This window comes from Aethalodelphis obliquidens, unplaced genomic scaffold (assembly GCF_003676395.1).
Source record: "Aethalodelphis obliquidens isolate GAN/ISIS:26980383/991018 unplaced genomic scaffold, ASM367639v1 scaffold38, whole genome shotgun sequence".
Taxonomy (NCBI): domain Eukaryota; kingdom Metazoa; phylum Chordata; class Mammalia; order Artiodactyla; family Delphinidae; genus Aethalodelphis; species Aethalodelphis obliquidens.
This window is the reverse complement of record NW_020837982.1, coordinates 16,570,292-16,595,911: the sequence shown is the minus strand read 5'-3', so window position 1 is coordinate 16,595,911 and position 25,620 is coordinate 16,570,292. Positions and strand designations below refer to the sequence as shown.

The window sequence follows — 25,620 nt, the reverse complement described above, 5'->3', positions numbered from 1 at the left end:
CTCAAAAAGTATTTTCTTTAGCATTATTACGTGAAGGCATAATTTATATATATTTTTATAGATTTCTTCAGGGGAAAGTAGTTTTTTGTGGGTATGGAAACCAAATAGTGTTAAATATATATATATATATATATATATATATGTATATTTTTAAACAATATAATGAACACCCATGTGCTCATTACTCAGGCCAGGAAATAGGGTGTTACCATTCCCTAAATCCCCTATGTGCCTTTCTCTTATTCCTTCTTTCTTCCTCCCAACCAGAGGTAATGTTATCCTGAATTTTATACTAATTATTCCCTTGTATTTCTTTATAATTTTGCTACTTATTTATATATATGCCGATATATTAGTTACTTTTGTCCATTCTTGAACTTAACATAAATGGAATTGTATCTTAAAAGTTCATCTGTACTTGATTCTTGCACTGAACTGTGATTTTGAGGTTCATTTGTAGGATGTAGGTAGCAGTAATTAATTTATTTTCACTGAGATACAGTATTTTATTAGATGAATACATCATAGCTCGTTTATGTACTCTTCTGTTGGTGGATATTTGCATTGTTTATAGTTCTTTATTCTTTCAAAGAGAACTGCCGTAGACATTCCTGGATGTGTCTCCTGGTACCCATGTGCATGAGTTTTTTTATTTTTTATTGAGGTATAATTGACATAAAGTGTTAGTTTTAGGTGTATGGTATAATGATTTGATATATGCATGTATTGCAAAATGATTACCACAGTGAATTTAGTTATATCCATCACTACACATAGTGACAGTTTTTTTTCTTGTGATGAGAACTTTCAAGATCTACTCTCTCAGCAACTTTCAAACATACAATACAGTATTGTTGGCTTGTTTTTCTGTTCTTGCATCAAAACCGCCTTTTTAAAAAAGATAGATTTTATAGAGCAGTTTTAGATTCACAGCAAAATTGAGAGGAAGGTGCAAAGGTTTCCCATATACCCTTTGCCCCATTCTCAAGATACCCCATCAGAGTAGTACATTCGTTACATTTGATGAACCTTCACTGACACATCATAATCACCTAAAGTCCATAATATACCTTAGGGTTCATGCTTGGTGGTGTACATTCTATGAATTTGGACAAATATATAGTGACGTGTATTCATCATTATAGTATCATACAGAGTATTTTCATTGCCCTAAAAATCCTCTATGCTCTGCCTATTCATGCTTCCCCCTAACCCCTGACAACCAGAGATCTTTTTACTGGCTCCATAATTTTCCCTTTTCCAAAATGTCATATAGTTGGAATTATACAATACGTAGCTTTTTCAGATTGGCTTCTTTCACTTAGTCATATGCATTTAAGGCTCCTCTGGGTCCTTTCATAGCTTGATAGCTCATTTCTTCCTTATGCTGAATAATATTCCACTTTCCGGATGGACCACAGTTTATTTATTCATTCATCTACTGAAGGACATCTTGGTTGCTTCTAAGTTTTGGCTGTTATGAGTAAAGCTGCTATAAATATCCATTTACAAGTTTTTAGTGTGGACGTAAGTTTTCAGATTCTTAGGGTAAATATCAAGGAGAACAATTGCTAGATCACACCGTAAAGTATGTTTAATTTTGTAAGAAATCTCCAACTGTCTTCCAACGTGGCCGCATCATTTTGCTTTTCTACCAACAATCAATGAGAGTTCCTGTTCCTTCACATCCTCACCAGCATTTGGTGTTGTCAGTGTGCTGGATTTTGGCCATTCAGATAGGTGTGTAGTGGTGTCTTGTTATTTTTTTTGCATTTCCCTGATGACCTGAGACGTGGAGTATCTTTTGGGGATGTCTTCTTTGGTGAGATGTCTGTTAAAATCTTTGGCCCATTAAAAAAAATTGAAGTATATTTGATTTACAATATTGTGTTAGTTTCAGGTGTATGGTAAGCTGAAATACATACATATATATATTTCAGATTATTTTCCATCATAGGTTATTACAAGATATTGAATATAGTTCCCTGTGCTGTACGGTAAATCCTTGTTGTATATGTAGTTTATGTATAGTACTTTGAATCTGTTAGCCCCATCCTCCTAATTTATCCCTCCCACCCTCCCTTTACCCTTTGGTAACCATAAGTTTGTTTTCTGTCTGTGTGTCTGTTTCTGTTTTGTATGTAGATTCATTTTTATTATTTTTTAGAGTCCACATGTAAGTGATATCATATAATATTTGTCTTTCTCCATCTGACTTACTTCACTAAGTATATTCTCTAGGTCCATCCATGTTGCTGCAAATGGCAATATTTTGTTCTTTCTCATGGTTGAGTAATAGTCCATTGTGTATATATATATATATATATATATATATATATATATATATATATATATACACCACATCATCTTAAGCCAGTTATCTGTTGATGGGCACTTAGGTTGTTTCCATGACTTGGCAATTGTAAATAGTGTTGCTATGAACATTGGGGTGCATGTATCTTTTCGAATTAGAGTTTTCATTTTTTCCAGATATATGCCCAGGAGCGGGATTGTTGGATCATATGGTAGCTCTATTTTTAGCTTTTTAAAAGGAACTTCCATACTGTTTTCCACAGTGGCTGCACTGTGGAAAAGTGCAGTGTAGGCAGGTTCCCTGTCCTCCACACCCTCTCCAGCATTTATTACTTGTAGACTTTTTGATGGCCATTCTGACTGGTGTGAGGTGATACCTGACTGTGGTTTTGCTTTGCATTTCTCTAATAACTAGCGATGTTGAGCATCTTTTCATGTGCCTGTTGGCCATTTGTATGTCTTCTTTGGAGAAATGTCTATTTAGCTCTTCTGCCCAGTTTTTGTTTTGGTTGTTTATTTTCTTTTTGTTGAGTTCTGAGAGTTCTTTGTGTGTTTTGGATAATAGTCCTTTATCACATGTGTCTTTTGCAAATATTTTCTTCCAGTCTGTGCCTTGTCTTCTCATTTTCTTGACATTATCTTTTGCAGAGTAGCTATTTTAAATTTTAATGGAGTCCAGTCTATCAATTCTTTCTTTCATGGGTCATGCCTTTGGTGTTGTATCTAAAAGTCATTGCCATACCCAAGGTCATAGTTTTCTTCTATGTTATCATCTAAGAATATTATAGTTTTGTGTTTTATGTTTAAGTCCGTGATCCATTTTGAGTTAAATTTTGTGAAGGATGTAAGGTCTGTGGCTAAATTCTTTTTTCTTCTTCTTTTTTTTTTTCATGTGGACGTCCAGTTGTTCCAGAACCATTTGTTGGATAGACTCTCTTTGCTCCATTGTATTACCTTTGCAATCAGTTGACTGTACTTACATGGGTCTGTTTCTGGGTTCTCTGTTCTGTTCCATTGATCTATTTGTCTATTCTTTCACCAATACCACACTGTCTTAAGTACTATAGCTTTGTAGTGAGTCTTGAAGTCAGGTAGTGTCAGTTCTCCAACATTATTCCCCTCTTTCAATATTGTTTTGGCAATTCTGGGTCTCATGCTTCTTCCTATAAACTTTAGAATGAGTTTTCAATATCTGCAAAATAACTTGCTAGGATTCTGATTGGGACTACCCTGTTTTGTTTTGTTTTAAAGATTTTTTTAAGTTGTTGTTGTTATTTTTGATGTTTTCATATGTGATGGTGGGGCAAGTTTTACATTTCACTTTCCTTTTTTTTATATAACTTAGCTATGGTATATATTTTTTGAGTTTTTAGGGTAAGTTTACCGACTTGAAAAATCTAACTAGACTTTCAATTGGAGTTGCATTGAATTTATAAACAATTTGGGCAACACATTCATTTCTTTGTTCTTTCTTAGAACTTAAAACTTTTTCTTTATAAAAGTCTTGTGTAGTCTTATTTAATACTTGTAAACTATATAATTTTGTTGCTATTTTGAGTGGTATCTTATTTTCATTTATATTTTAAAGTTGGTTATTGCTGGTATTGAGAAATGGTATTGATTTTTATAGGTGGATCTTGTATCCAGCAACCTTGCTAACCTCTCTTGCTAACCTCAAAGTATGTATGTTGGTTTGGTTTTTCCATGTAGATGATCTTATCAACTGGAAATAATGGCAATATATTATCTTCTTTTCTGAAACTTACGCTTTTTTCTTTTTCTTTCATTCTAACTTTGCCTTGGCCTTACAGTTAAGCAGTAGCTATGAAAGCCATCTTTATCTTTTTCCCCTTTTTGAAGGGAGTACATCTGTTTTTTCTCCATTAAGCATAATGTTTGCCGTTATGACTTTCTTTTATAAGTTTGCTAAGGCAAGGAAGTCCCTTCCATTCCTATTTTTCTGAAAGTGTTTCTCAAATATCAATACCTTTTCTGCATGAATTACGAAGACAACCTGGACATGTGGTTGGCCATGTTGCTAGAAACAGAAGTTCAAAACATGCTTTTTGGGACTTCCCTGGTGGCACAGTGGTTAAGAATCCGCCTGCCAATGCAGGGGACACAGGTTCGAGCTCTGGTCCATGAAGATCGCAAATGCCGCAGAGCAACTAAGCCTGTGCGCCACAACTACTGAGCCTGCGTTCTACAGCCCGTGAGCCACAACTACTGAGCCCACGTGCCACAACTACTGAAGCCCGCAGGCCTAGAGCCCGTGCTCTGCAACAAGAGAAGCCACTGCAATGAGAAGCCTGCGCACCACAACGAAGAGTAGCCCCTGCTCGCCACAACTAGAGAAAGCCTACGTGCAGCAACGAAGACCCAACACAGCCAAAAAGAAATTTAAAAAAAACATGCTTTTTTTTTCAGACCAGTGGGACATTGTTGAATGCACTGTGGGTGCGGAGTAGGCTCTGACGAGCAGGTAAAGCCATAGGACCTTTAGGAATATTAGAAGGAAAAGCCTAACAAATCTAAAGAAAAACAGAACAAAAAGAACCATTTACTAATCATTTATTATGTGCCAAGTCTCATAATAACTATGAGGTAAGTACCATTATTATCCCCAATTTACAGATGACGAAACTGAGGTACAGAGTGATTCAGTAACTTATTCTAGATCACACAGCTAGTAAGTGATGGACCTGGTATTGGACCTCAGGCAGCCTGGCTCCGGAGCCCACCATCTTGACATTATATCGATACTTTGTACTGTCATAAAGGCATTTGGCTGAAGTGGAAGTCAGTATTAATGATAGTTGAGAGACCTCAGGCAGGTTTGCGTATTAAAAAACAGTGTGACTCTGGGAATTACCTTTCGGTCCAGGGATTAGGACTCTGTGCTTTCACTGCCAAGGGCACCGGTTCAGTCCCTGGTCAGGGAACTAAGATCCCACAAGCTGCGTGGCCAAAAAACAGACAAAAACAAACAAACAAAAAAACAGTGTGACTCATACACGTTCCCACGTTATCTCTTAGATATGCTTTAGAAATGCACATAAAATATTCTAGTGGCTCTGGGTCAATTGTTGTGTTGTTCTTGTTTGAAGGTCAGCTCTACCACTGAATCAGTGCCATGGATTCTGAGCCTGGTGACCATTCTAGGGACCCTTCCACCTAATACAAGCTAACAGTTATCAATTATTTTCTACTCACTGCTCATTGTTCTAGTGTTACATGCATTATTGCAGAGTTTCTCAACCTCAGAAGCATTGACATTTGGGGCTGGAAAACTCTCCCTGTGGGGGGTCATCCTGTGAATTGTAGGATGTTTAGCAGCGTCCTTGGACCTTGCATGCTAGATACCAATAGCACCTCCCTACCAACTTGTGACAACCAAAAATGCCTGCAGACATTGTCACAGGGGATGGAAATCACCCCTGGGGGTATAAATCACCCCGGTTGACAGTCACTATGTTAGTGTATTTAATTCTTCCCCAAAACCCTGTGAGGTAACTACTATTATTATCATCTCCATTTTATCAATGGGGAAATGAAGCTTACTCAGAAATTAAGTAACCTTCCCAAAGTTACAGCTAATAGGCCCTGCAACTGGGATTCAGATCCAGGCCTTGGTCATAAAACTCTGCTGCCTTCCAACTCCCTATTGAACTCTATACCGTCTGATCCCTTGGGCCCTCAGAAAATCTCAAAAACTTATTATTATTATTTTTTTTGGCCTGATTCCTGCAGATACTGGGATCTGAAGAGTGGGGCTTGCAAACGCATCTTCAATGGCCACCAGGGGACTATCAGTTGCATGGATGTGTGGAAGAACAAGCTCGCATCTGGAGCAAGAGATTGCCAGGTAAAAGGTGAGAAAGAAACACCTCCACCTCTCTAAGAAGTTTCCCCAAATCCATGGGTTGCCAAAGGACTTGTTTTGCTCATTTCTATGGGCGGTCGTTTATCCTTTCAACCGTCCATGTATCCATTGACCCATTCACTGAACAACTATTGATTGAATGCCAGGTGCTGTGCTAGATGGTAAGGAAAAAAGCGCTTATGATATGGCCCTTCCGACGTGGCTTTTTATTTCCCCAAGAGTCTCATGGTCTTCTAATGGACACACACTTAGAAATATATAATGGGGGATTATAGTAAATATGTGAATGATAACAGTTGCCATTCATTGAGTACTAACCTTGAGACAGGCACTGTGATAGGTGCTTTGCATACATTATCTTGTTTAACTCTCACAAGAATCCTATGGGTTGACTGTAATTTTAAATTACAATCAATTTTAAAAAGAAGAGAATAAAAAGAGGGAGAGAGAAAAAAAAAGAATCCTATGGGATGGATGCAGATAAGGAATCCACAACTCAGAAAAACAACTTGCCCCAAATCAAAGCTAAGTAGTCGGGTGGGGATTTGAACCCAGGGCTGTCTGGCTCTAAAACGTGTGCTCCAATGAGCTTGTGGGGTACTAAGGGACCGTAGATATAAGGGTAAAAGGGAAAGCACTGCAGGCAGGGTGCTTTTTGAGTGTGATCTTGAGGAGTAGTTCTACACGCAGAGGGAGAGTGTAGAGCATTCCAAGCAGAAGGAACACCTCAGGCAAATCACAGAATATTGAAAAAAATGAAGAATTTGGGGAATTTCCCTTTGCTCTGTACAGCTGGGCTGCAGCGTGTGGTGTTGGAGATCAGGCGGATACGTTTGTCTGGGGCCAGATTGTCAAGGGCCTTCTGCGTCGTGGTTGGAAATTGAACTTTATTCTATAAGACGTGGGGGCCGGTAGATGCGTTTTAAGCTGAGGATTGATATGATGAAATGTGTATTCGAGAAAGATTGATCTGGTGATATCGTGGAAGAAGGATTTGGAGAGGTGGTGACTCCGGGGGACAGGGGGCAAGTTAAGGGACTTACTCAGTCTAGAGAACCTGTGATGTCTTCAGAATATCCGAGAACAGGCAAGTGTGAAGACAACAGATGGATGCGAGTTTACACGAGATGGTACAAAGAGAAGGGAGACTTCTAGAAGGAGAACTGGCGGGACTTCAACACTAGCTGGAGATGAAAAGGGAGAGAGGAGGGCAAAGGGTGAGGCCAGACTTTATAACGCAGGCCTCTGGGTATCTGGAAGTACCGCTGATGGAAACGGGGCTTCAGAGGAAGAGTCGGGCGGGGGAGGGAAGCAGGAGGGGGTGAAGGCTTCCGTTTTGAACACGTTGAGTGTGACAGGCAGGAGGACGGCCAACCAGAGATGGTCACGTTCTAATCCCAGACACCGGCGTCTGTGTCATCTTGTGCCTCGCATGGCAGAAGGGACTTTGCAGAGGTACTGAAGTTAAGGACCTTAAAATGGGGAGACGCTCCCGGGTTGTTGGTGTGGGCCCATGGGTGATCACGTGGATCTATAAAAACAGACATTTTCTTACCTGTGATCAAAGGGAGTCATGACTATGAAGAGTGGTCAGAGAGATACAGTGTTGCTGGCTTTGGAGATGGAGGAAGGGGGTCGTGAGCCACGGAATGTGGGTGACCCTAGAAGGTGGAAAAGGCAAGGAAATGGGTTCCTTCCCGCCCACCCCCCAGAGCCTCCATACACGCACACAGCCCTGCTGACGCCTTGATTTTAGCCTTGTGAAGTCGTGCCAAACGTCTGTAAGATAATCCATTTGTTGTTTTCAGACACGAAGCAGGTGGTAATCTGTTACAACAGCAATGGGAAGCTAACACGTTGAGCGTGGGATTACCGCGGACATCCGGGGGAGGGCAGCAGGAGGTGGATGCAGCCCCAGATGGGTCAGCTTGGTGGTTACCAAGTAACAGTGAAAGGGGGAAGCCCCGGATGTGGGTGGGATTTCCTTCGCAGAGCAGGAGGAAAGAGTGAAAGAGAAGAGAAGCCAGGGCCTCAGGAACCCACAGCATGTTAGGTGTGGGCGGAGGAAAGTGACGGGAAAGGGACAGTGGGCTGGTGGGACACACACGGATGCTCAGAGCTGCCTGGGAAGCCTTACTCCCTACCTCTTTGCCCTCCCCAACTGACTGAGCGTCTCATTGCCGTGATTGCTTTGAGGGGTGGAGCAGAAAGGATGAAGGATGAGGCTCTGAAGATGGAAGGGTGGATGTGACCTCCCACTCACCTGAGAGAGTCCTGTGGGCCGCCAGCAGGGCTATAGGGCAAGGGGAGTTAGGCCCTCACCTCTGGTGCAAAATTTAAGGGGATAGAAAAAAAAACTCAGTGATCAAGATGGTTATTTTAATGCAATACTTTAAAAGTCAAAATTAACGTGCAAAATATACAATGAAAAAAGTATCCGAAGGTCTCTCACTCCACCCTAATCTTGGCCCCAGCTACCAGCCAGCCTGCTTGGGCTCTTCCCACCTTCCTGGGTTACCAAAATAGAACAAAAAGGAGACAATTAGAGACCTGAAGGGTACCCCCCCGCCCACACTTTAAAAATTCTTTAAGTCAGGACACCTTACCAATAACTCCTTTAATTCATCTTTCAATTTTCCCACTCCTTATTTGATAAAAGGGCCAATATATATTTAAAAACAAGTGTAGAGAAGTGTATTCACATAGTTCTGGTTAGTGGTTAGGAGCGTGGCCTGTGGACCCAGACGCCCTGGGTTTGAATCGCAGCTCAATCTGCTCACCGCCTGTGTGACCTTGAGCAGGTTACAGAACCTCTCTGGGCCTCAGTTTCCCCACCCGTACAGTGAGGCATAGTAATCGCTCTGCCTTGTGAAGATGAGTTAATGCCTGTCAGGCACTTTGAGTGGCGTCTGGCTCACAGCCAGCGCAGCGTGGATGCCAGCTATGGTTACTCTCCGGTCCTAGCTTACGCGTTCTGTTACCCGAGGAGGAAGGTTCTTCGGGGGCTTTAACGCCCTCACCCCCCTGAAATCGTGGTGCCTGCTTTCAGCCTCTTCCTTTAAGCTCGGCTCTCCCACCCACCCAGGGACACAGACCCACCCAACACTTACAGTGTGGGGTACAGTGGCTCTGACGCCGTCTGTGTAGCAGCAGCAGTAGACCTGCCCTGAGCTGTGACAGTCTCGCAAAAGTAAAATCAATCCAAAAGTCAGATTCTGAAATATTTTAAAATGTAAATGAGGAGAGACAGCTTTCTTTCCTTTGGGGGATAGAAGGTGGGGGTCAGGAGGACAGCATCCGGGAGGAACGAGGACATGAACATCTGCCACGATTTTCCTGAAATCCACTCCATAGGAAGCATTTTTCAGGCTTATTAGAGCTGAGGAGGCTTATCAGAGATGAGCTGTCCAACCCTTGGACCCCGAGGCTAAGTTCCAGGGTCAGAGCCAAGGTCCATGCACTGCTGGCTCTCCTAAGGGCTGTGTTCAGGGAGCGCTGGGTTGCAGGTACATGGAGTGTGGGTCAGCCTCTGGAGCTGCCGGGCCAGGTGAAGCCTTGCAGGGTCTGACACAATGGGCTCGGCTGGTCTTAGCTTCTGCGATGGGGTGTGGAGCCCCACTGCCACCCTCTCCGTGCACCTACCCCTCTCTCTCCCTCCCTTTCAGAGTGGGATATAGAGACAGGAAAGTGCCTGAAGACCTTTAAACACAAAAACCCCATCCTGGCCACCAGGATCAATGACACGTACATCGTGAGCAGCTGTGAGAAAGGGCTGGTCAAAGTGTGGCACGTCATCACAGCCCAGCTGGTAAAGGTGAGGGGTGGGGACGGGGGGGTCGGGGCACTGGGGGTGAGGGGCTGGAGGACACTGGCAGTCCCCCTCCAGGTAGCTCCCCAGACTGCCCTAGAGCAGTTGAGTGGCAGTCACCTAAAGAGGGTGGTCCTGAAAAGGGGGAGGGGAAGGCCCCCCAAGAATGGGCCATTCTGAGCCAGTAGAAGGTCAAGGCCCGCGTGAGCCGCCTCGTCATGGGTGGGTGGCGGCGGCGGAGGCTGCATTCTGACTCCGCATGGTACGTGGGCTCGGGGTCTTTTAACAGCAGCACGAGTAAAGTGCCTTCTCCTCTTCTGGAACATTCCAGCCTGATTCTGGTGTGGGGTATAGGAATGAACAAAGCCACAACTGTTTTCCTCCTTCCTCTCAGGAGAAGAGAACATTGGCTGTCTAGAAAGTGATTGTTCACACACAAAAAGCGTTCTCGCTGGATTGGAAGCCCCCTGGCCCTAGTGGGCGGTGGGGAGATGTCATTTGTGCCAGGACACAGGATCACAGTGAGAAACACTGACCTGGCTGGCAGGCTCTTGCCACCAGTGGTGTCGTCACTGTGGTCTGCCCAGCAGTTGCAGGCACAGAGAAGCCCAGCTGCCTCCGGGTCCTGGCAAGGAGCTGGGGACGGAACACCTGAGCCTTGCCCTTCTGGCAGCAGAGGAAGGTAAATCGTGGCCCTCTCTGGCACTCTAGGAAGGTGGGGCCTGCCCCGCCGCAGACCCACCGGGAGCAAGGCCTCGCCCTGCTCACCTTCCTCCTTAACTCGGGAGAGAGCTCCGGAGAGCGGGGGGCATGGAGTCCGCTGGCCTCATCAGAGCCAAGGCGCGGTCAGCTCAGATAAATGCTAAGTGGTGGTGGCCACGGATTGGTGGAGCGTGGCTTTGGGATTCATCTCGAGAAGCCTCCAGCTCTGGCCTTTGAGGAGTCACAGTCTGAGTTGAAGACGGACTGAAAACAGAGGCATCTTTTCTTGCAGACACTCAACGGCCATGAGGGAGCTGTGAAGTGTCTGTGCTTCGACCAGTGGCATCTCCTGTCGGGAAGCGCTGACGGCCTGGTGATGGCCTGGAGCATGGTGGGAAAGTACGAGCGGTGCCTCATGGCCTTCAAGCATCCAAAGTAGGTACCAAGGAAACCGGGACCCAGCTCCTGCCCCGCTGTTTCCTGCCAGAGCCCAGACTTCGCTCTTCGGCAGATCGGTCCCCTCTGCTGACCACCTGTTGCCTCTGCTCCTCGTCCGTCTCTGCTCCCTCTTCTTCTGCGTGTCGTCCACTATGACCACCCCCTCTCCTGTCCTCCCTTATTTCTCTTAAGAAATAATACTAAATGTGGATTTTGAGAGGTTATTGGAACTTTACACTTACGGCACATGGGATAAATTTGTATCTGTTACCTACCAAACGTAGGAATATTGGCAGAACGGTCCCCCAAATAATGCCAGCCCCACTAAGCTTAAAATCTTGGAATTGCGTGTTCACAAAAGCTTAAAATTATCCAAGTGCCAAAGGTTTAAAAATAACCAAGGGCTTAAAGAAGGAGCTCCCTTAAAGCCTGCGGGCTTGATTCTATTCCAGGACAGCAAATGGATTTCATTGTACACTTCCAATCCCAGTTTAGTGATGGTGGCTGCTTGGAGCCAGTTAAGAAGTACTCTGAGGTCACATCTAAGCTTATTTGAAAGGGGATTGTGGTCAGTTAATGGTTCTGCCACAGTCATGGGTTTTACAGGCTGCTCTAGGCCACTTCTGTACTTCATGAATAATGCTTCTTCCCCTGAGTGCATTATAAGAAATACCAGGAAACTAAGTGCTGTCCCAATCGATTGAAAGAGTAAATGGGCCTTCCAGGAGGATCTATCACGGGATAGTTATTTAGTGAAATATGGCCTCACAGGAACCTCTTGAACAGGCAGACTGGCTTTGTGGGCGGTGGAGGGGGATATGGGCGTTTATGTGTATGTTCTCTCTCTGGCGTGTATGACTGCATTGTTGACAGGTGGGTGTCAGGAAAGGCCAGTGTTCAGTGATTTACCCAACCCTTGGGTGATTATCAGTAAGCTTCTCAGCATATCATCTGGACGGTCAAAACTTGACCTCAAGGAGGGACTCAAACTTTGTGATGTCACCTGAAAATTGTAACCCTGCGTTTTTAAAACCTTCCAAGCATGATTCAGTAAGATTTAGTTTACTTATTGGAAAATAATTGTTCCCAGCAAACTCAGCAGTATGTTCAACATTTCATCAATCTATGAGCCTCCCACTCTTCCTCAGCTATGAGACCTTAGACCATTCCCACTTCCGTCGAATGACAGCCCAACATACCATTCACATTGGCTCTTGATGCCTTGCACAGTTACAGCAAATCCATAGACAGTTACAGCACACCTGGAGGACATTGTCAATGTTCTCATTTTTAGGGCCCTTTCTCCCACTCATCTGTAGTAGTGCTGTGTATATGTAAGTGCTTAATAAATATTTCCAACTGATTGATAATGAGGACTAATTTGACAGATTGCCTTCCTGGAGGGTTCTAATGATGCACTGATACCCATCTTTAGAATATGACATGGATGAAAAAACATATATTTGCTCTCTGTCCTTCATAGAAGAAGGACCAGAGAAAGAGGGCTCCTTTCTGTTCTCTTGGTCCAACATTTTTTTTTATCCAAAATTAAGATTCTGTATACAGTGTAGGAGAGAATGGTTATGAGGAATGAAATTAGAGGATGCAAAGTAGGGCTGACAAAAATGATGATCCTTAGAAAAGCTTCTGTACCCTGGAGTGTCTTTTTTTTAAAAAACCCTTATTCTTTAATGTCTTTTCCATAGCTAGTATTGTACTAATATATTTTTTTGCAATTTTAAAATTAAGATATAATTCACATTACATAAAACTTACCATTTTGTAGCATACAATTCAGTGGTTTTTAGTATATCCATAATGTTGTGCAACCATTACCACTATCTAATTACAGAATATTTCCATTAGTCAGTAGTAATGTCCTCTGTTTCATTTCTGATTTTAGTAATTTGACTTTTATTTCTTATTTTATTGGTCAGTCTAAGCAAAGATTTGACAATTTCTAGCTAAAGGTTTGTTGATCTTTTCAAAGAACAAACTTTTCGTTTTATTAATTTTCTCTATTGTTTTTCAATTCTCTTTTCATTGATTTCTGCTCTATATTTTCCTTCCTTCTGCTTGCTTTGGGTTTAGTTTGACCCTTTTTTTAGTTTCTTAAGGTGAAAGGTTAGGTTATTGATTGGAGATATGTGAGTATTTACTGCTATAAATTTCCCTCTGAACACTGCTATAGGCTGCATCCCATAAGTTTTGATATGTCGTGTTTTTATTTTAATTTATCTCAAAGTATTTTCTAATTTCCTTTCTAAATTCTTCTTTCCCCCAGCGGTTATTTAAGAGCATGTTGTTTAATTTCCATACATATTTATGAATTCCCCAAATTTCCTTCTGTTACTCATTTCTAATTTAATTTCATTGCAGTTGGAGAACATACTTTATATAATTTCCATCTTTCAAAATTTACTGACACATTTTATGGCCTAATGTATGGTCCACCCTGGAGAATGCTTCATGTGCACTGGTATGAATGTGTATGCTGTTGTTGGTGGAATGCTCAGTATATGTGTGTTAGGTCTACATATAGTTTATAATGTTGTTTATGGCTTGTGTTTTCTTGCTGATTTTCTGTTCTATCCATTTTTTAAAGTGTTGCATTGAAGTCTCCATCTATGATTATTGAGTTTTCTACTTCTCCCTTTAATTCTGTGAGTTTTGCATAGCATATTTTGGGGCTCTTAGGTGAAGATGCATTTATAATTGTTATATCTGCTTGGTAAGTTCACCCTTTTATCATTATATAATGTTCTTTTTTGGTCTCCATTAGCAATTTTGTCTAAAAGTCTATTTTGTATGATATTAGTGTAGCTACTCTGGAGCTTCTTTGGTATGGAGTATCTTTTTCCATTCTTTCACCTTTATTTGTGTCTTTGAATCTACAATTGAGTCTCTTGTAGACAGCATATCGTTGGATCACGTTTTTAATCCTTTTTCCAATGTCTGCCTTTTAATTGAAGAGTTAGTCCATTTACATTAAGTATAGAATGGACTTAACTCTACCATTTTGCTATTTTCTATATAATCTTTTGTATTTTTTTGTTTCTCAAGTCTTCTATCATGGTCTTTTTGGATATTAAGTGAATACTTGGATATTTTCTAGTGTGCCATTTTAATTCCCTTGTCATTTTTTTTCCTCTATATTTTTGAATTATTTTCTTAGTCGTTGCCCAGGGGATTACAATGAATGTCTTCATTTATCTAGTTCACATTAATATCAACTTAATTTCAATAGCATATAAAAACTGCTCCTATACAACTCCTTTTCCCCCCTCTTTTATACTCTTTTTGTAAACAAATTAAATCTTTATATCCTATGTGTCCATTATCATAGACTTATAATTATTGTTTTATGCAGTTGTCTTTTAAATGAGATGAAAAAAAGAGTTATAAATTAAAAAATACATTTGTGCTCTGTTTTAGATTTTCCTAGGTAGTTGTATTGATAGTTACCTTTACTGATGCTCTTTATTTCTTCATGTGGATTTGAATTACTCTCTAGTGTCCTTTCAGTTCAACCTGAAGGACTCCATGTACCATTTCTTATTAGGTAGGTCTGCTAGTGATGAACTTTCAGTTTTTGTTTATTTCGGAATTTCTTAATTTCTCCATTTTTTAAATTTTATTTTTTTTAATTAATTAATTAATTAATTTATGGCTGTGTTGGGTCTTCGTTTCTGTGCGAAGGCTTTCTCTAGTTGCAGCGAGCGGGGTCCACTCTTCATCACGGTGCGTGGGCCTCTCACTATCGCGGCCTCTCCTGTTGCGGAGCACAGGCTCCAGACGCGCAGGCTCAGTAATTGTGGCTCACGGGACTAGTTGTTCCGCGGCATGTGGGACCTTCCCAGACCAGGGCTCGAACCCGTGTCCCCTGCATTGGCAGGCAGATTCTCAACCACTGCGCCACCAGGGAAGCCCAATTTCTCCATTTTTGAGAATGGTTTTGATGGATATAGATTACTGGGTTTACAGTTATTTTTTTACCCTTTCAGCACTTTGAGTAGGTCATTCTATTGCCTTCTAGCTTCCATGGTTTCTGATGAGAAGTCAGTTATTAATGTTATTGAGGATCCTTTTTATGTTATGAGCTGCCCTTCTCTTACTGCTTACAGTTTGATTATAATATGTCTAGGTGTGGATCTTTTTGAGTCTATCCTAGTTAGAGTTGAGGTTCTGGAATGTGTAGATTAATGTTTTTCATCATGTTTGGAAAGTTTTTGGCCATTATTCAAATATTCTTTCTGCTCCTTTCTCTCCTCTTTTTCTGGGAATCCTGTTATGCATATGTTGATGTTTGATGATGTCACACAGACTTCGGAGGTTCTGTTCATTTTTCTTCATTCTCCTTTCTTTCTGTTCTTTAGACTATATACTCTCAATTGACCTCTCTTCAAATGCTTTCCTTCTTCTGCCTGCTTGAATCTTCTGTTCAGCCCCTCTAGTGAATTTTCATTTCAGTTAGTATAGTTTTTCAACTCCAGAATTTCTGTTTGGATTCTTTTATAATTTCTAATTCTTTATTGATATTCTTTATTTGGTGAGACACCATTCTTATACTTTCCTTTAGTTTTGTGGGCATGGTTTTCCTTAGCTCTTTGAACACATTTAAAATAGATGATTTAAAGTCTTTGTCTAGAAAGTGCAACCATTGGGCTTCCTTATGCACAGTTTTTATCGATTACTTTTTTCCCTGTTTATGGGTCATACCCTCTAGTGTCTTTTTACACTTTACAACTTTTTTGCTGAAAGCTGTACATTCTGAATATTTTAATATGACAACTCGGGAAATCAAATTCTCCCCCATGCCCAGGGTTTCTTTCTTTCTTTTTATTTTTCTAGTTGTTTGTTGTAGTTTTTATTGTTTGTTTGTTTAGTGAGTCTGTATTCTTTGTCTTGTTTGGCCACTGAAGTCTCTTTTATTACCTTGGTGGTGTGCCCATGACTGGAAAGAGATTTATTGGAACACCTGGAAACAAAATACCCCCCATTCTTTGCCAAGGGGCTCTGTGTGCCTGTTGAGGGAAGCCTTCAACACTCAGCCAGACAGTTTACAACTCTGCCTTAGCCCTCATTTCCTGCTTGTGCAGACCATCAAGGTCATTCAAGAGTGAGAGCTTAGGGCTTTTTCAAGTCTCCCCCAAGCATGTGCACAGCCCTGGGCGTGTATGTGGCCAGATAGAGTCCCAGAAATACATCCGAGCTTTTCACAGCCCTTACAGACATTTCATTCCCCAGTTTTTCCTCCAAAGCTTCTTGGTTAGTGTATTGTTTGCCCCAGCAGATATCTATTGCCTTAGGCAACCATGACTAAAATATTTGCCTATGTTTTTAACAAAACATTCCCCCCACCTCTACCCTCCCCAGGTAGTAGTTTTAGCACTGGATAAGTTCCTGGTAAGATGAAATAATGACAAGTTTTTTAAGCCAGTCTCCCAGGAATCCACCAGACAGGTCAGATAATTCATTGTGAATGAGGTCTGTTCTGTTTCCTCCAGTACCAGGAATGCGGGCTGTTATTGACGTTTTCATGGCTGCCACTGGGCTGGGGAGTTGGGATTGGACTAGGGTAAGTTAACATGCCACAAAGTCCACTGTTCCTACTGAGACTAAGATCATTTTCTTGTCTAAGTGCTCCCTGGGTTGCTGCAAGCCTTTGGTTATTTTCCAGAGTTCCAAATAGTTGATTCTGACAGTTTTTGCCAGTTTCTTCGTTGCTTTTATGGAAGGATGGAATTTTGGAGTTCCTTCCTCCACCATTTTCACTGACATCACCCTCTGCAGTCTCTTTTGATAAAAGAGGAACAAAGAAGGAGACAAATGACTTATTTTTAGAACAGAGATAAACCTGAAAGGAGACTGGGTTATGCCAGGACCATGAAAACCGCTCTTGTGTCAGGTATGGGCTAAGTTTTTAAAATACCTTGATTGATTTAATCCTGACAGCAATCCTCTGAGGCAGTTCCCCCTTTTCATGGAATAGAAAACTGAAAACTGAGAGGTTAAGTTATTTTCTCAAGGTTATATAGTCAATAAAAGGTAGGATCAGGTTTTGATCCCAGGTTTTCTGATCCCAAAGCCTGTGCTTTTAATCACCAGGCTATAATGGTATAGGTTGAACCACCAAATGTCACAGGAACCCATGAGAAGTGTAGGCTTAGCTCAGCAAGATCCAAAGAGATACACAAAGAGGCAACCCTTCTATCACGAGGCATCTCTCCTAGTGCTGGATTCCCCCACAAGTGGACCGAGGTGCATCAATATAGTTATTGTATTTCCATCTTAAGAAAAAACTGGAACTTTGTTGGACTTTCTTATACTTATTTTATACCTTAGATTGATCTATCTATCTATCTATCCATCCATTCATCATGTGAGGTGGGATTCAAACCACATTGGCGTCTTTGCTGCTTTTTGAATAGCTCCTGTCTTTCAAGGTCTTTGCTATTTCTGTTTTGTTAGTTGTTGGGGCCTTGAAAAGTCTTAATATTGGCTCTGGGATCTGACCAAGGCCAAATGGTGTGGGGTGGATGTCATTCTTTTAACATATTGTAGCAACAATCATACACTGAAACGTGAGTCGACATTCACTTTTCTAACAAATATTTATTGAGGGCCTGCTATGGGGCTAGGCACTGTGCTGGGTGTGCAAAGATGGATAAGATGTGGACTGTGCCCAAGAGATTCTGACAATATACCCGAAGTTTGTGTATGTGAGTGGAATGAGAGGAGAATGAAGGTAAGGGATGGTTTTATGGAGAAGGTAGCACATGAGCGAGGCCATGGATGGACTTGGATGGGTAGAGATGGCAGGGATCAATGGATCTGCTTTACATATAAGATCTAAGAAATTGGTGGCACTGGTGGCATCAAGGTCCATTTTTCAGTAGCATTAACAGCAATGCGGTAATTACACTTCTCAGAATTGAATACTCCAACTTACCTGGAGCCCAAGTTGGAGCCAGCTGTTGTAGGGAGAATTTTGTTGGAGGCATCTACCTAAGTCTTCTCCTGATCCCCTCTCTTTTCCTGCTGGTCGTCACAAAAGGGAGCTCAAAAATCTCACCCCTGGGTACAATTTTCCTTAAGGATGTTTCACTGAAAGGATTAAAGCCACTAATTTAAGAACCAAAAGAAACTGCTCAAATACCGGGTTTTTGCTTCTTATAAAGATGATCATTTTCCCTTATTTTTTCTTTCTTTCTTTATATAACAATGCTACTTTTACAAAGATTCAAAACGTTAAATACTTCTCAGCATGAGAAGTATTAGCTAGGAATCAAATTGTAAGAGAGAAGCATGGTCATCTCTGTATCAGATCAAAAAAAAAAAAAAGAATCTGTGACTTAAGCTTTTTTGTTTTGCCACCTTGTGGCACTGTGACCAAATTGCAGGAAAAATAACACAATAGGGTGGGAGATTCCATCTGTGTCTTGAGGGTTAATGGTTTACATCCAGAATCATAAAATGATGGCAAACATCGTTTCAAGGACAGTCACGACCCCTGCCTCCCAACAGTACCCGAAATGCCCCAACTCCAGACACACCCACACAGTTTGCCAGAAGGTGGGTACTGCCCATTGCTCTGTTCCCTTCCAGGGAGGTTCTCCACGTGGCCCTTCTCTTCCTCCGGGTCATCAGTGCCTGTGCAGATGGCAAGATCCGCATTTACAATTTCCTAAATGGGAACTGTCTGAAGGTGATGAAAGCCAATGGCAGAGGTTATCCTGTGCTGTCCTTCTTTATTCAGGGCAACAGGTGGGTGGTAGGTCAGAGCCCTGAGCATTTCTGTTTGGATGATTATTTTTCCTGCTATGGGACACCGGCCCCAGATTTGCTGGCAGCAGGAGAGAGTGGGCCGTGCTCCCCTCCAGTCTTGGCTGCAGTCATAGGCTCATGGGGGACTCATGGGACTTCACACAGAACTTAGCAATCAGGGACCACACTACTCTTCATTCGTTCTGGGTGTCTGATCCAGTCACGCAATGGGCTCGATACAGCTCTGCCGTGGGGACCGAGGTTCTGCCAGCCTGCAGCCCCTGATCCCACGTCCAGCCCGAGAGCTTCCCAGCTCTCTGTGTCTCGCTTCTGATGCAGAGTGACGTGCAGGAGGGCGGGAGTGGCATTGGCAGGCGGCCCAGTGTCCAGTGGGGCAGAACTGAGCAGATGAGTTTACAGAAAGCAAAACCATGACGACACTAATTGTATATAATACTGTGTCGTTAGACGCTAGGTTCAGGGTGATATTATGTGAAAATACCCAACTAGACTTAACTTTTAAATTCTATCACAGCCTCACTTAAGACATCACTTAATCGCTTCGAACCACATTGCCTTCCTCCTAATGATTAGTCCTCCTTGCTTAAAGCAGGGGGGTGCTAGTATACTAAGGCTCAATAAATTAATGCTTTTCAGTTATGAAGTCAGAAGCCTATAAAAAAAGGTCACCTTTGACCTTTTCTTAATCATGACATCCGAAGAGAGACGTCAGCTTGAGCAAAAATATGTCTGAAAGAGATTCCTAGTTGGAACGATTCCCCAAGTTCCCTTCCAGTGCTTCCAACCGTAACGAGTCACTTTTAGGGAGAGTTTACGCTAACAGTGACAGTCTTAAAATTGCAGGCTTTTGGCGCAGAAAGGAGCCCACACATAGCATTTACATTTCTTGTTTATGGTTATGGGAGACCTAGGAGCAGAGGTGGGGGAGGGAAAGCAATGCCCTGTAACCGCTGTGAACCCCAGGAACAGTGGGTGGGTAGCAGGCGATGGTGGGGACCCCGGGGTTAGAACCCTTTTTTTCTCTAGTGGCATGAGAGTGGGGATTAGGGAAGACAGAAATCCTCCTGCTTTACAAAGTACAAATGTTCTGTCTGAACGTAGAGCGTGCACAGACACCCAGAGCGATGGCTTGAAGGGGGTGGGGCTGGAGGGTCAGCGAGGGCTTGAAGGCCTCCCCCATTAGAGTTTTGCCCATCCCATCACGGCAGTAGAGCCATGGCATTTGGATGCTGTGCTTAAGAAAAAAGGAGTGAACTTGAAGACATCTGTGTGCAGAGTAGCTAAGCCTTCTGACTCGGGCACCCCAGGTTCTTGGCACTCACTCCAGGAATGGAAATTCATTAAAAAAATATTGTAATCCGAGAAGCGAAGTAATCAGGACGTGTGTGCCTTGTTCACATCTAATTTCTAAAGAAAACGGCTACAGAGCTAACGACCCCTGCTGCACAGCCTGCCACCTTTCTCCGCCCGTAGACCCTGCAACAACCTACACCACCCTGTCTGTGCGGTCATTTCCCGGGCACTGATCCCTTGGCCTCAGGATCGGATGGGACAGTAGTCCAAATGCATATTTGGAAGCCGGGCAGTGGCAGCCTCCACACTCCTTTTGTGGGCAACCCTGTTGCTTTGGTTCCAGGATGGTGATCAACACGGAGAGCAACATCCTCATGTTCCAGTTCGAGAATATCAAGTGGCAGTACTCCCTGGAACGGGCCAAACAAAAGAAGAAGGACAAAGAGGATGACAGGGAAGAAAACGGCCTCGCAGAAGTTCTCTCCAAGTCGAGCACTCAGATTCCCAGCCCTCAGGAATCCATATCTAGCAAACACACGGCCCAGGAGTCCCTGTTCAGCAAATCTCACAGGTCCCCAGTTCTCCTGAGGGCATCCAGGTTACCTACAGGTAAGAACCGAATCCCAGGCAGCCCCAGTGGTACCCAGGGGAGCAGGTGAGGGGCTTCCAGGACCAGTTTCTCTGTGGAATATTTTGGTCAATGGTTTCTTGATGATATAAATCCCAACCTGTATGTCATTCTCTTTGATGTGACAATTTGTTAGCCAGCTCAAGGGGATCTCCTGATTTTCAAGGCCTAAGTTTTCATACTTATTAGAATCTTTCTGCAGTAGATGACACTAGCCCTTCATACTTGCCATTAAAACAAAAACCAGACAACCAGCATCCTCCCCCTTGCCCCTGATCCAAGCATATAGTACATGACTATTTCCTTAGGACACAGACAAGATATACTCTACTGCAGGAAAACGTCCTCTGCCGAACATATTCTCTGTAGACCTCTGACTGATAACATGCGTACCTGGAAAATCCTAGATCAATAGATCACCTCCAAGAGTATTACACCACAAACGGTCAGTTAGGACAGAGGACCGAGAATTTCAGATGATGCATAAAGCTTGATAATCAGTAGGAAACGGGGGTAGGAGGGGGGCGTCAGGAGGTGATCTAGATGGACCTTCGGCTCCAGGTGATTGCCTAGTTTCATGGGACAACAGGAAGCAACAAACAGTAAAGTGATCATTTGGGTGAAAATCAGTTGAATTATCAGCTACGCCCCCAGTATTCATACCAAATTGAATCACATAATTACTACAGTTTCCTCCTCAACCTTAATTTAGGAGTGTTAACGGAGGCACCTCGAAGTCAAGGAAAGCCAAAGTCACCCCGAAGAGATGGCAGGAAGAGACCGACTTCTAGGGAAGCAAATGGCACGGGCACCGAGCAAGAGAGTTTGGAAGCAAAACCCCTCGCCGGAGATAAGAAGAGCGGTGATCCTTTATTCTGAATTCATGTGGCAAGAGTCAATCTCTCTCTCTCTCTCTCTCTCTCTCTCTCTCTCTCTCTCTCTCTCTTCCTTTGTTCAGTCTGATTTTTCAGCAGGTTGATCAATCAGTTTGCTTGCATTCTGAATGGATAAAATGCCCAGCTTCTCCTAAGAGTGGTGGGTTTTCCCTAATCGTCCCCTTACTGACTTCAGGCCACACAGAGCGAGCGCCTTTCTCAAGAGCTGAGCCTCTGGTTTTGGGCTCACAGTCAGCCTCCTTACTTCTTGGACTGTTGTGTCATCAATCTGAGTAATGGGCACAGCGGAAGGGAGAAGAGGCAGTGGGGCTGATTGCAGAGGCATTTTAGGGGGTTTCATGGGGGAGGAGCTGGATTGGGGGGTGCTCTACATGTGAGATAAGGGGGTCAGGGAGATAGGCGGGGAGGGGCTTTGGAGAAGAGTTACCATGAATCAGGTGTCCCTTTGTTGTTTTTGAGAGACTCTGGTAAAGATTTAAAAGGCCTTTCAAATATTTTTGGCTAATATAATAGTGTTTCTTTGAATCAGACTCCCTGCAGAGACTAGCTTCAAGGTGAGGGTAAAACAATTGAGTTTTGTGAGGTCTGTAATAACAATGGGCATCCTTGCATATACCTGTCTCTGTGTACCTGTATAGGTATACCTGCGGGGTAAAGTCCTAGGCGTGGCATCGCTGAGCCACGAGGATGACTGCATTTTAAAAGCTAGAAGGAGATCGCCATAGTTGTCTTTAAAAACTGCTGTGTCACTTTTCACTCCCACCAGCAATGCATGAGAGCTCCCACTGCTCCCAAGCCAACACTGGGTGTCCACCATCGTTTTGCTCATATGATAAGTAAAGATGCTATTTGCATTTCTTTAAGGTTGATCACTCACAGACTAAGTAACTAACTAGGTGATGACAAAGCCATACTATGACAAAGGCATTTTATACAACAGCTAAAAATGGATGACGAGCCCCATTTTTCTTTTTTTTTGCGGTACGCGGGCCTCTCACTGTCGTGGCCGCTCCCGCTGCGGAGCACAGGCTCCGGACGCGCAGGCTCAGCGGCCATGGCTCATGCGCCCAGCCGCTCCGCGGCACGTGGGACCTTCCCGGACCGGGGTACGAACCCGTGTCCCCTGCAAAGGCAGGCGGACTCTCAACCACTGCGCCACCAGGGAAGCCCATGGAGCCCCAGTTTTGACTTGGAAAGAGATCCGTAATATATTATTATATGAAAAAAAGACAAGTTACTGAACAATGAGCCCATCACAATTCCTTTTAATAGAAGGAGAAAAACTGTGTTTTGTCTCTCTCTCACACACACAGAGTGGTGTATTCTGGAATTGGACGAAGCACGGGGAAGACTTTGACATCTTAATTTCATTTAGATAAGACCTACTTGGTCAAGGAAAATTATACCCTGTTATAAAATTGTGAAATCAATACCCTGTTGCATTTTCTTTGCTAGTTTTATTGGTGCAGTTTGAGGTGCAGATTTTACTTGCTAGGTCAGACTAGACAAATGCCTTCTCCTTTTCATGGTTCAGTTATGCCTTTTGTAAAAGGAGGATAATGTTTTCAGTGTGTCTGTGAGGTATTGCAGGGATTCAAAAGCCCAAATGAGAGACATAGTAAATTTGCTCACCTGTGAAGACATCGTTGCTAACTCAAGGGCCTTAGGCATCTTGGAGGCCTTGACTCTAAAGTAGCACGCCAGAATGAATCTCTTGTCCTTGTCAGTGGCTTTTGGACCTACGAAATGTTCAAAACATTTAGGGAACTCCTGTTCAGAAACTGCCTTTTGGCCATTTGATAGTTTCAGTTTTGCAGGGGTGGCATGTTTTTTGAAGGCAGTTTTGATTTTGAGAAACATCCAAAGATCATTTGGAGTCAATTTTGATGAATAAAGTGGAAATCAAGCTTTGCCATCCAGGTTTTATTTAAAAATATAGGTGTGTTACTGAAACTCTGTAAGGCTATAAATGGGGTGTGAAGGTCCTTCCCACAGGGAAGTTTCAGGAACTTGTGGAGCACAGGCATTACATATGTTCCTTCCAAAATATGCATATCTAGAGGTTCATACACACTTGTACACAAGTACTAGCATATTTGTTAAAAACGTGTGTTAAATATTTTGTAATTTCTCGTCTCATAGAGGATTTTTGCTCACATGATGGCAGCACGTCCATTGGGTAACAAAGACCATAGTCTGAATAGCAGTTGGAATGGATTTAACTTTCATACGTAAGTACTTAATGGTTTTCATGGAACACTGGTTTGTTTTTCTTTTCTTTTTTTTAAAAAGCAGATGATGTGGAGAAAATACCAAAACAAGGACAACTGGGAACTTTGGGAGACTTGATCAATTGCTCAAAGAAGAAGTCCTGGTGCATCCCTATGTCACCTGACCAGTTCCTCCTGACTGTGAATGCCCTGCAGAAAGCCCATAATTCTGGGGAGTTTGCCTATCCCCGGAGGCCCCAAACCCAGGTCATCGATGCCTGGGGACCTTCCATTTCATACCCAAGGAAGGTCCTGAGTTTGAAGGGACGATCGGTCCAACATGCAGTCGATCGGTTGAGATTGAGCAACCCTCCCATAGACGTGAAACAAACCAGTATTCCTCTTGAAATCCAGAAGCTTCAGCTTAACCTGAAGAACTCTGTGCACAGCCCCAGAGTCCAGTCTGCCATCCCCCAGCCGGTGCTTATCTGCCCCAGGTTCTCTGGCAGCTTAAAGGCTGAAGACCCGCCAACCAGTTCAACTGATGGGGCAGTGCGCAGCTTCAGCCCCTTAACCAGCACACAGGTCATCCAACCAAACCGCGTGCTGGCTCCGCCGATGGGCACGACGGCCCAGGCTGCCAAGAGAGATTGGCCCCGCTTCTACACGGCCCTCGACCCCTTCAGAGTGAACACAGAGTTCATGCTGCTGACTGTGAAGGAGGAGAAAGAGTACGAGGAGGCCAAGATGAAGGAGTTTCAGGCCATAAAGCCGGCTGGAGGGGTTGATCCGGAAAAAGCCAGCAGAGCTGCCTGGGTCAGGAAGATCAAAGGCCTGCCCATTGATAATTTCATGAAGCAAGGAAAAACAGCAGCCCCTGAACTTGGGCAAAACGTATTTATCTGAACCAGCCTTGGGAAGTTACAGCGTTTTATAATAAACAAAAAACCAAGTGGATGTTGGTGTTCGGCCTCTTTTTGTTTGTTTTCAACTGTTCCCTGGCAATTAACATGGGGACTCTTTAATTATTTTCCTATAAACCAAAGAACTGATATTTATCAAAGTAAGAAAACAGAGAGAGGCTGGGGGTGATTGGCATCTGTAGTACCACTGAAAACCATTCAGTGAGAGGCATGGAAGCCCTGTTTCATTGATGGGAGATGTTGGAAGTTTAATACCACTCATGGCTACCAATTTAGGGCTATCGTTTCTTCTAGCAAATGAACTGATGGGATTATATCAGAATAATGCACTGGAGTTCCCTGGTATTTTCGTATGGAAGCCTGATGAAGCTCAATGAGTTCAATTAAGAATCTAAAAGGAGAAGCCCTCAAATTGCATTTTTCCTCCTCAGGGCTAACTCCTATGGAAGAGAATTAGGCACATTCATCCTTTCTACATTAATATCATGTGTGTTGAGGTTGCTACTTAAGCCTGCTGAGGTTGGTGTCAGGGGCCAGGCAGGTGATTTAGATGTGAGCAGCCCAGCATAGGGGCTGTGGCCCATCAAAGAGCTCAAGCCCCATGTGAAGGGGGTAGCTCCTACTCAGTAGCTCAGCATGGCATAGGATGGAAACCCTTGAAGCAGAATGCAGAACAAAACAACAAAACACCAACCCCACAAAACTCCACAACTCACACACTGAGTGGGCCACCAAAAC

At 43.2% G+C, this 25,620-nt stretch overlaps 1 protein-coding gene across 1 annotated transcript in view; it reads left to right on the top strand.

Moving 5' to 3' along the window:
- Positions 1-24,916, top strand: part of FBXW10B (F-box and WD repeat domain containing 10B) — a 38,897-nt gene extending 13,981 nt beyond the window's left edge. The window contains exons 9-15 of the mRNA XM_027130970.1: positions 6,064-6,185; positions 9,862-10,010; positions 10,999-11,141; positions 18,753-18,911; positions 20,569-20,834; positions 21,566-21,715; positions 24,042-24,916. Of these exons, the coding sequence (XP_026986771.1) occupies positions 6,064-6,185; positions 9,862-10,010; positions 10,999-11,141; positions 18,753-18,911; positions 20,569-20,834; positions 21,566-21,715; positions 24,042-24,865 (1,813 nt within the window). The 3' untranslated portion in view covers positions 24,866-24,916. The remainder of the gene's footprint in view (positions 1-6,063; positions 6,186-9,861; positions 10,011-10,998; positions 11,142-18,752; positions 18,912-20,568; positions 20,835-21,565; positions 21,716-24,041) is intronic.
- The last annotated feature ends 704 nt before the right edge of the window (positions 24,917-25,620 follow it).